We start from the raw sequence: 11,943 nt of genomic DNA, 5'->3' as shown, positions 1-11,943 counted from the left end.
ATTTTAGAACCACCTATGGTTTTTTTTTTTTTTTTTGAACTCGAAAGAATGCAGTTCAAGAATGTTGTAATATAGGTATGTCCTTCGGTAGGACCTTCGAAAATATTTTTTTATTTTTTTTTGATTTTATCCTGTCGCGGCACGTTCGTTAACCCTTACCGGTTACTATCGACCTTTATGAATCGACATATCCTCAATTCCTGAACCGATTCACATCCGGCCAGAAACCAGATAGTCCCGAAAGGAAAAAGACGAACAAGGTCTCAGCCAGGGAAAGTATTTATTATGACGCAACTAGATGATACTTTATAGTAACTTTTAAATTACTATCTCACCGATATAGGGGATTAGTATGGGTTCACGTGTTTTACGTCACGTACGATTTGTTTTTTGTATTATTTTTTAAGTTCCTGTTATTGACCTCTTGTGAATGCATTAACGCAAGAAGAAAAAGATCTTTTTCTTCTACTGTATTTTTATGGAGACTTTTAAAGCGGAGAATGGATATATAAAATTATTAAATAAAATAAAATTATTATAAAACGATATTGTAATTAAAATTTATTATTATTTTATCGCTTTTAACATTAGAATGATTTGAATTATAAAATTTAATTATTTAAATGTTCAAATTTTTTTAAAAGTTTTTTCATAAATATAAATTACAGAATAATAGATATTTTTTAACAAAAAATTTGCGGTATATTTTATAGTTAAAAATAAGAAAAATTGTAAAAGGATTAAAAGGATACAAAAGTCAGGATGGTTTTGCTTGTAGTAAGATTCTGTTCAAGTAATACACGTAAATTAAACTTTCATAGAAATTTATTGTTATTTGAATTTTCACCTACTATTCATGTAAAATTACGACAGAAGATTCGATTACAAACTAGCCACAGCGTCAAGTTGCCAATTTGTATTCCTACGGAGTTAGCAGGAAGTGCAACATGGTCCCGATTGTAACGGTAACGACAAAGATGTACCATATACAATCATGTACGGTATTTTGTTTCGTGATAATGATACGAATTCACGGAAGAATACACACCTATATCTTTCAATCTTATAATTATTCGTAAAAATGGCGAGATTTTAATTTAAAATATATATAAATTATTTTGATCAGGAAAAAAATGTCTATTTGTAAAATTTATTGAAAAAAATTATATGAATATTTTTTTCGAATTAAATTTTATATTTGAATTCGTATATTTAAATATGAAAAAAAAAAAATTAAACTATATAATAGCGTACCTTTCTTAATAGATGCAAGCGTTGAAATCTCTGTTCCTCTACTGGCGTTGAAATCACTGCGTATATTTCAATGACTGACATAGCTTGTAAGAATGAAAGAATACGTAAGTATATAACTGTTTATTAGAGATTTATAAGTCGTTATTATATTCAATCAATTAAATGATATGTAATAAATAATTATTGTTCTCCAATATTTGAAACAAAATCATGCAATGATAAGTCGTATATGATTGAGAAAGCAAAATTGTTTTCTTTTTTTTTTTTTTTTCTTTTTTTTATAATGTTACAATGCGCATAAATTTTATTGTATTTATTTTATATACATTGTATATTGTAACATTATAATATTACATAATCGTACTAAAATTAATTAATATTTTTCGGATAAAAATAAACGATTTCAATATTCTTCAATATAAAATAAAATTTACAAATTAATTTGATAATTTTATGATTTATCTTCAATTATTTGTACTACTTTACACTTAATTGTTTACGCAAGTCTGTAATGAAATATTATAAAACATTAGAAATAAAACAAAAATAATAAATTGTTGGGAGATGTTTGTAAAATTTGTTTTTCACAAATTTTTATGAATGATTTATTGAAGAAAATATATTTTCCTAATATACGTTTTATGAATTTCGTACCGTAAAAATGCCACATGAATAAATAGTAAATAATTGTTACTATAAACAATAGAATTTTTTGTATGCGTAATTTTTACGAATTCTTTAGAATCAAAATTTTTTATGACAATGTTTTATAGGATACTTACGTTTCATGATCCAATAAAGCTGTATGAGAAAAATAATTCGAAAATTGAAAATTATTTTCGAACTATACTCCGTCAAAAAATTATGGTGCATGATTGTCGTACGTTATACATTTTTTGTTTGTTTTAGATACAAGGATTAAAATTTTTTGGACTATTATATTTTAACATCAGTTTATAGAAATTCACTGCGCATGCTTTTAAACTAGTTGAGAGTGTGGAACAAACACTCGTTGTAATTCTCATGTAATTTTCATACAAAAGATTCATAATGGGGTGCTTATGTAACAAACCTGGATAAAATATGTATAAAATTCGCACTTTATGATATTACTAATAATTCTTTCGTTAACTAGTATCTATTTGTAATGTAATCCAACAAATAATGATATGCTTACACTATGGCATCTTTACAGTATGACACACATTTTTAGCTGTGTGGAATTGGCGTTAGTTTTATTGAATCCTATAATTACAGGCGATAATCATCTCGTGTGTAAAGTACTTCAATTCAACTACAGCTATAAATTCAATCACTGATTTGTTATTTGGACACCATATATATACCATGCTTTGATGCGGGCCTCGTTAGCTAGAACAAAAATAGATTCCGCAAATTCAAACAGGTATAGACATCTTTCTTGCTTCATTGGAGACGATAATTACTTTGTAGTTGGTCTTCTTGAAGGTTCGGAGGCAGTAGGTGGTGGAGGTGGACCCCTACGTGCCAATTCTTCTAAATATCCCATTAATAAACGTGTTCGTTCAGCAGCTGCTGCTTCCAATACAAGAAATCTTCTATCCTTCCTCAAAATTTCTTCAATTTCTGCTAAATGTCCGCTATTTTCTTGTACTTTTTTATATGTCTTATCAGTAATAAGTTTTGTCTCCTAAAATTAATATTTAAATAAATTTATTAGATATATAACTCATCGAAAAATATTATATATTATATTAAAATAAAAATTATAATTTATTTATTTATTTTTAACATACTTGTAGAAGTTCTCTAAAATCGGCTTTAGCTGCGACAAGTTTATCTTTAATATACTCTTTAAATTCTTTTTCACATTTCTGCAAATACAATATATAAATATAATATACATACATATATAATATTCATTTAGATTTTTAGATTTTTAGATCATTTAGATTTTTAATTAAATTACATACTCGATCACTGGATGAAAATTTAAGATATCTAGGATCGTCTTTCAGTAATTTTTTTATATCTCGCCACGATGCAGTTAATTCAGTAGAAGCTCCTACTTCATCAAGAAGTTCTCGGAATTTATCACGTTTTTTGCGACTAAGCTGTTCTATATGTTCATTAAATAATCTTTCTTTTTCCTCACGATCTAAGCTTTCCGCTAATTCCCATCTATGATCCTTCCTTAATTGTCGTTTAGCTTCTCTCCAAGCCAAATCACCATTTCTCACCTAAAAATATATTACATTTTTTATTACGAAGATTGAATTTATTTAAAATTCGAATTATTCAGTATAAATTGTGCCAAAATGCATACTAAATCAGCAAGAAGAGCACTGAAATGCTGTACAGCTTCTGTATGACGATGATGTTGCCTTTCCTTGTCTCTGTCGCGAAGATGTGTAGCAAGAGTTCTTTGAACTTCTCTTTCTCTTTCACGAAGACTCGCTTCCGCCCTTCTTTCACGTTCTCGTTTCTGTTTCTCACGATCTTCTTCAGAGTCAGATTGATCTTCCGCATTCTCCTTCTAGATAAAGAACCATCATTTAAAATCGGCATAAAATATCTTTTAATCAATTTAAATAGTTTGAAACACTCACGTCATTTTCTTTTTTCGATGGTTTTTCATCGTTATCTTCAATTTCTCCACTTTCTTTCTCCGATATTGCATCCTTCTTTTCTTTACCATTTTCCTCCGAAGGTACTTCGCTCCTGCGCTTTTTGTCCTTTGAACTGTCCTTGTCAACCCGATCCTTTGATGATTTTTCCTTATACTTATCAACATCCTTACGATCTCTATCCTTCTTCTCCGATTTATGATGATCTTTTTCTCTGTGCCGATGGTCTTTGTCTTTCTCCTTCTCCTTTTTCCTCTCCTCCTTTAGCATACGAATGTAATCCCTAAACCAATCTTCTCTCGTGCTTGCCGATTCTACGACTCTGTATCTCCAATCAGATTCCAATTTTTTCTTACAATCGCTCCAATGCGAATGCCTGTCGATGTCTTTGTGTTCACGTAGCATCGCTATGAATTCCTTTTTCACCTGAAACGCATTTACCATAAGAGTTTTCATCGCTGAAAAATAATTATCTCTTGCTTACACTCTATTTATACAATTTTCTTAAAATTGAATCTCTTATTTATTTCTTTAATCTTTTTTTTTTTTATGCTTGTTTCAGTTTTATCATGCACGCTTAATAATTTCCAACCAATGATTACATGTTCAGCCACATTACAATCACTTTATATTATAATATATATATGTATATGTATATGTATAATATATAAATGTACGTTTATATAAAAATTTATGACTTGTAATGTGGATCAAACAATGTCAACTTGCAAACCTTTTTATTGGTTTTCAAACTACATTTCGTTAGGGGTAGAAGAAATAGTCATTCATGTCATTCGTTCGTATCAGGAGGTATCACAACGTTAAGGGCTCTACTTGTTGGAATTTTTAATGAAATAAGCTGGTCAGTTTTGCTGAAAAAAATTATAATCATTATAGCTGTAAAAATAATTATTTGCTAGTCGAATCATCATTAAATACTTTGCATAATATAAAATATAAAAGGTCAATTAAATATTACATAAAATATAAAATATAAAATAAAAAGGAAACAAGGTATGCTATTATTTAATGATGAGACGTGTATAAAATGAATAAATTTTTATCTGCTGTCCTTGCTGAAAAGAAAAATATCGTTAGTACATCATCGCGAGATTTTGAAAATATTAAATTTTCAGCCGTTCAAATTACGAAACGAGGTTTTACTTTTCTTATTTATTCTATGATATCTTCCCAAATATATAAATTTCTATTTTTATATTTTTTTCATTGAAAATTTTTATAATGATAATATATAATGTAAACATAACTAATGTAAAATTTTTCTAAAAACAGAAAATATTTAAATTAACTTAATCTTTAAAATTTTCTACTAATATAAACTATCTTAAAATTTTGTATTTTATTAGTTTTTTTAGATTAAATTTTATTAGCATAAAAGATTTTATGATTTACAAGTTAATTCATTTTATGTTTCTGGTTCCTTTACTTTTTATCTCAAAATAAACGATGATAATCATATTTAATGTATTTCCAAATTTCCCATTACGTAATTTGTGAACGACCTATAGTTTAAGAATTTGTTTACGTAAACTTATTACGCGTCTATTTCACAATGAAAGTTGAATAAAATTCAGAGTTGCTGGCACATTTCGGTCTTAAATTTTCTATTATAGTTATTACTCGGATCCTGATCCTATTTAAATTTTAAGGCAATATAAAAAATTTGTGCCACAATTGTCTAACTTTTATCTAAATACAATAGTTTCAAAGTCCACTTCTATTGTTTTAACGACAAAAGCAGTCAAGGTTCTCTGAAGAATACAAACCAAATTTCATAAAAGCACACTCATTCTATCATTTCAATGTACTCATCTCATGTTGCTTCAAATATATTAATTTTTAAACAAAAATACTTATGCCATATTTCATGGCAAGTCATTTATAATTTTCATAATAAATGATATATGAAGAAATAGATATTAAAAATTTTGATATTAATTGAAATCTAAATTATCAATTTCTTATATAAAAAGCAATTTTTTATGTATGTATTAAACTTTATGCTATGTATTGACATAAGAACAATAATTAAAAAAAATATATATATTTCATTTAAACTTTTCCCTTCTCTAATTCATAATCAAAAATATTTTTATAAAAACTTACGAAATCGATAAATTTATATTTGATGTAAGTATAATGCAAAGAAAGAATTAATTTGTTCTTATGTTGATACATTGATTATAAAATGAATTGGTAGCTTTTTTTTTTCTCAAGGAAAATAACGGTTCTTTATCTCCAGAAAACAGAACAAGATCTGCAAATATGTTGTTGGAATTGATGCTACCATTAGGGATTGATACCCCACTTTTGTTGATAATAAATTTAATTTTTTTGAAATTGGTTTTGATTTTTGGGGAAAAGTTAATCTTTTGAAGTAACGAGGATTACGAGTAATATACAAATACCGAGTTCGTTCATTCTCATGACTCTGCTTTGGAGTAAAGAATGCGGCGCGCGAGGGTGTGCCAACTGTGCCACGCAGTGTAGGTGGGGATGGTAGATGACATCATCCATGCCACCAACCAGCTTCAGAACCAAGCCACTCCACATACGGAACCTGTCCTGCCTGCCTCCTGACTGAAGTGGAGAGTTCAGAACACATAAGTATATAAGGAACCGTCACATACTAAGATTTTATTCTCTACATCTCCCATCTTACAGCTACAAAACTTTTGTCTATCGAGAAAATCTACTGGAGTAGAGAATTATTAGAGAAACTTCTCCTGGTATGTGTTCTTCAGCCGTTAATTTAGGAATTCATATTAGATAATCTTACAAGTGGAACAAAATAGTAACATACCTATAGAACCTGAAAGAATAATTAATTATTGCTGAAAATATAAATGTATTAAATATTATATCCTGTTTAATTTAAGATTAGAATATTTCTCTTCTAGTTATTACTCATTTATGTATCATCGCATATTATATCTTTTTTGAATAATAAGATAATACAAATTTTACTTTGGTGGTGAATAAAAACTTATTCAGGTTTTATATAACTTATCGCGAATATATTATATGCTATATTTTTATTTGATATTTTCTTCCTTGATATTATATGATTTTTCAGAAAAAAATGAAAGATGCATATATGAAAATAAGGTAGCATGGAAAAGGAAAAGGTTTGATGGATATATTCTAAAAAAACTTTTTATGATACTCTGATATATTTGGAGAATTGAGGTACAATAAGATCTCCATGAAAAGAAATTTTTTTTATAATATATTGCCATTTTATATAATTTTAAAAAAATTTTAGAAAATTTTAGAAAAAATAACAAATACCTCAATTCTCATATACTTTAAAAATTTGATATATTTTTTTAACTGTGTAAATGTGAAATAACATTTATAGGATTTTTTTTTACTTATGATATTAAATAATGATTGTTTAAAGTATTTATAATATTTTAATTATGATTTTAATATTGTAGTATGAATCCTGAAAAGTAATATTTTCATTGCAATGAGATCAATAATGTTAATAAAATGAAAATACCTGCTCTCGTTTTGCTGTTTTTTCCTCTTTTTCCTTCTTTCGCACTTCCAGCAGATATTCGTTGAATAGGCTCTCTCGTTCACGCATCTTTTCTACATTCTTAAACCGTTCATCACGCCCATGTTTTTGAGCAAAATCACTAAATGAAGATCTAAATAAAAAATATTAATTTAGAATATATGTAAATAAAAAGATCTTTTTTTTTCTTAAGTATTACGTACTTTCCATGAAGTCCAGCTTCTTCTAATAATTTTTGAAATTGTTCTTTTCTTTCTTTCATTTTGTTCCTCTTTTCCCGCCTTTCTTCTTCTGCTCTCTCCTTGACGTACTTCTCGAAAACTTGTTTCCTCTCCTTTGATGTCAAAAGTAAGTACCGAGGATCAAACACAATTTTATGAAGTTCCTTTTCCCAAGTACTAAACGCGGATACCTTTTAATGAAAATTATTTAAATTATATAAATATTATTTTATGATGATTGATATTATTTATATTAATTTATAATTATTTACATCTTTTTCTGCAAGCATATCCCTAAATGATTTAATTCTTGTTTCCAAAGGAACAATTGCTCTTTCTCTAGCAGCTCGTACTTCCGCCTCTATTGCAGCTTCCTTCCCGATATCAATAGTTTTTTTATTTTCTTTTTCTTCTTCTTCTTTTGGTGTTACAGCTAAATACGAGATATATAATATATAATTTTATTATTTCGTAAAATTTTTTAATATAATTTTTTAATATATATTATATTTATGAATATAATACCTTTTGTATCTTCTTGTTTCATTTTTTTTGCCGGTGTTGGTTGATCATCGTCACTGCTTTCACTTGTATCTGATTGACGTGTTGGTTTAGTAGTTACTACTGCATCTGGTGGGGTAGATACCATTTTATCGACATCTTGACGACCAATGAGATCATCTGGTCTTTCCCAAACAGAAATACGCGATGAAGGATTATAAAAGAATACACGTCCATCGCCTGTCCAAACAACGCACCTATACCAATAAACGAAATTTAAATATTGTAAGATTATATCATACAGAATATCGAATTAATTATTAAAAGTATACCAAGGAGTTCCAGGTACTGGTGTACTAGAGATTGGTCTAGACTTATCTTGAGGTTTGGCAGCTTCCTTGGGTGTAGTTTCTTCTTTTTTCGGTTTATTAGCATCTGCTTCCTTTACGCTATCTTTGGTTTCATGATTACTTTCTTGAGGTTTTTCTTGTTTCGTAGGCTCAGTGGTTACATTATTATTAGTAACAGTGGAAGTACTAACAACAGCATTTGTAGTATTGGCAGCTGCTTCTTCTGCTTTTTGTCGTAACGCTAATTTTGCATCTAGTAATAAATTTATTATTAATAAATTAATAATATTGATAATTATTTTCATATTGAACACTTATGTCTAAATTTATATTTTAAAAACGTACTTTCAAGATCTTTTAAAGCTTGTGGTTTTTCCCAAACAGATTCTCCAGCTTTACTATTATAATAATATAATCTTCCATCTGGTGCACGATGTTCTGTCCATACCATAGCAGATGCTACTAGTTCTTGATCTAGTTGAGCTAATATAGCAGGATCTTCTGCTGGAGCTTGTGGTGCCATTACTCCATGTGGCATTTGTGGCATACCTAAGGAAATATCAAAAATATCAAAATATATTAAAAATATATTATTAACACATGACTATTTTTAACATATATACAAAAACTTTATATTACCCCAATTTGCTTGAGGTGGACCATAGCCTCCAAAAGGTTGAAATCCTGGTGGTGGCATACCAAAAGGTGCTGCTCCAAATTGTGTTGCAATTGGACCACCAAATTGATTTGGCATTCTATGTTGCATAGGTATCATGTTAGGAGGAGGTTGCATCATATTTGTATTTACTGCTGGAGTATTCATATTTGGAGTATTAGTTACAGTTGTAGGTGCTGTTCCTATGAAAAGTATAATGTTGGTATTTTTATTATATTATTATATATTTTAATTTTTATGTGTTATCAAATTAAAATTGATTATATTGCACCGTTTGCTTGTGTTGTATCAGTTGGTTGTGTATTCATATCTGGTGTTTCACCAAGTGTGGGAGGTGGACCTGTACCAGGAGGAGCTGTACTGAGTTGATTAATAGCATCTGCATTATTTGTTGAAGATTGTTCGTTATTCTGTGACACCCTATTTTCATTAATTTGATTGGGAGTAGTAGCTGTAGAAGTAGGAGTTCCAGATGGTGTTGATTGCTTAGATGCTCCATGTACCAATTGTTCTAACTATAAAAATAATAAATATTTATCAGTAAAACTCTAATTCCATGCTCTATATAATAATAGAAAATTTAGAATAGAATTTAACATACCTGGTCTTGTACCATAACTTTGACATTTGGTCCCTCTGGTTTTGTCCATGTAGTTTCTCTTGTGCGGATATTATAATAATATGATTTGCCATCTGGAGTTTTTGTTTCTACCCATACCTCTCCATTGAGATCTAATCCTGGAATGTTTGCTTGTTGTTGCGCCTGTTGTTGTGGGGGTTGCTGCTGACCTGGAATCTATAACAGAGTTCCAAGTGTTATAACAAGATATTTATATGTCTCTTTATGTTTCTGTAAATCAAAATTTACGTTATTCATATTTGGTGGTCCCATTCCAGGAGGTGGTCCGTATGGTCCCGGACCTGTCCCAATTGGGCCATTCATCATGTGTGGTGGTGGCTAATTACATATAAAGTTAAATTATATGTAATTACTTTACTGGAAAAATCACACAAATTAACATAAAATTAAATGATAATTACCATTCCTGGAGGTCCCATGAGATTTGGTGGTCCCATCAGATTTGGTGGCCCCATTGGTCCCCAGCTAGGATCAAATGGCGGAGGTCCCCGAAAGCGTGGTCCTGCTGGACCCGGTGGACAATTTGGCCTAGGAGGTCCCTCAAATGGAAATCCGTTATTCGCTCCCCGAAACATTGGTCCTCTAGGTCCAAATCCTCTTCCTCTAAATCTTGGAGGTCCACCTCTCATGGGAAAATCAAACCCACCTCTGCCACGACCCCTTAAATTATTGTTATATGTCGTGACTACGTACTTTACGTACCATACGTCTGAATCATTTACCCAAGTGTAGACATCTTCAGCATCTTCTTTTTTTATATTAATTTTATACTTAAGATACAAAAAAACTTATACATGTACATAACAATTTTACATACAAATCAATTATTTATGACATAAAAGTCATTTACATTATTGTTGTAAAAGTATTATTAGTATTTTTAAAGGTAGTATTACCTTTTTTCATGTTATGTTGAATACATAAAAAGAACAATTTACGTTCACAAATGAAAAATTTGTTATCACAGAAAGTTTATGAACTAAATCAATATGAAACATTAAATAATTATGGGCAAATCATTTCATCGTACAGGAGCGTAAGTAGAAACAATAGTCGCGTTTCCATAGTATTTAAGATGTAAGGAGTTCGTGGCAATATGAAGTTTGATCGTTTTTGTCAAACATACATAAGAGGTCAGGCAGAAGTATCGCGAGGGGGACAACCTAACCTTACTTTTTGTTTTATATTTTTCACAACAACTAATTTGAGGGACGTACGCGGTGTTAAGAGAAACTATAACGCACCTAAAGCCTCCTCGACCCCGTGGTACGAAATGCCTATAATCTTCACCATCGAAACTATAATCTTCAGTTTCTTCCATGCCCTCTTCATTGTGCTCCTGTTCATTATTAGGAGCAGCTTCCGTAGTCGCGGGGGCTTGTTCGGTACTTGTTTCCATTTTAAAATAATATAGAAATTACAAATTTCTTTCCTACACGCCCATTTATTTCTTTTCTTAACTTGCACAAAAACGCCGCAAACAAATCACTATTTTATTCAATGTAAGCCGTAAACATATCATTACCAACATAACAAACGCATTTTCCTAGATTCCTTGTCAGTATGGGAAACATAACAGTCAGTAATCATGGCGTGCGCGGTTTTAGTCGATGGCGTCCTTTCTTTGATATCGAGAATTCGTTAATTTCTAGTGAATATAATTTAATATTTTATAAAATTTTTGTTCAAATTATAATAATATACATTAATTCATCATTTGTGTTCATAATCATGGCTAAAATATGAAGTGTAAAAGTAATTAATTGCTGTAGAAGTAATTAGAAACAGAACACCATTCAAGTAAGATGATCATACAAATATTTTTCCCGCGATTATTGTGAACATATAAAAAATGTATAAAAATTAATTTAATAATTACAAATAATTTTTAAATTATTTAATTATAGTCGTATATGTATTGTATAGCTTTTTTAGCCTATTAAAATTTCATATCTTTTATTATGATCTGTGAGAAATATAGTTAAATATGTTTCCTCAATTTAAATATGACACCCATACAATGTAAAAACAATTGACCATCTATCAGCAAAAATTCATATTTTATTAATAAATTTCTAGATAAAATGTTTTTTATTTAATTTCTTTTTTTCTACGCTCAAATAATTATCTTATAAAAAGAATTTTCAATAT

At 29.3% G+C, this 11,943-nt stretch overlaps 1 protein-coding gene across 6 annotated transcripts; it reads right to left on the bottom strand.

The window, feature by feature from the left end:
- Positions 1–1,978: 1,978 nt before the first annotated feature.
- Positions 1,979–11,355, bottom strand: LOC102674159 (transcription elongation regulator 1-like). 6 transcript variants are annotated; one of them, XR_421076.2, is made up of 19 exons: positions 11,037–11,191; positions 10,194–10,452; positions 10,021–10,110; positions 9,754–9,948; positions 9,424–9,667; positions 9,116–9,334; positions 8,822–9,025; positions 8,459–8,729; positions 8,151–8,383; positions 7,898–8,058; positions 7,608–7,816; positions 7,387–7,537; positions 3,843–4,286; positions 3,560–3,769; positions 3,207–3,473; positions 3,030–3,107; positions 2,700–2,923; positions 2,432–2,625; positions 1,979–2,326 (listed from the first exon to the last, which is right to left on the bottom strand). XR_421076.2 is itself a non-coding variant. In XM_006611107.2 (18 exons), exons 1-18 carry the CDS (start codon positions 11,189–11,191, stop codon positions 2,622–2,624), a joined length of 3,618 nt encoding a protein of 1,205 aa, XP_006611170.1. In that variant the 5' UTR covers positions 11,192–11,355; the 3' UTR covers positions 1,979–2,621. The 6 variants fall into 6 exon arrangements, 5 of the variants coding, with proteins under 5 accessions (XP_006611170.1, XP_006611171.1, XP_031364182.1 ...); XM_006611107.2 differs by having other exon boundaries at positions 1,979–2,625; positions 11,037–11,355; XM_006611108.2 differs by having other exon boundaries at positions 1,979–2,625; positions 10,194–10,440; positions 11,037–11,327.
- Between the last annotated feature and the right edge of the window lie 588 nt (positions 11,356–11,943).

This window comes from Apis dorsata, unplaced genomic scaffold, assembly GCF_000469605.1.
Source record: "Apis dorsata unplaced genomic scaffold, Apis dorsata 1.3 scaffold_83, whole genome shotgun sequence".
Lineage (NCBI taxonomy): Eukaryota > Metazoa > Arthropoda > Insecta > Hymenoptera > Apidae > Apis > Apis dorsata.
The sequence above is the reverse complement of the archived record's forward strand: the minus strand, read 5'-3'. Positions and strand labels throughout refer to the sequence as shown.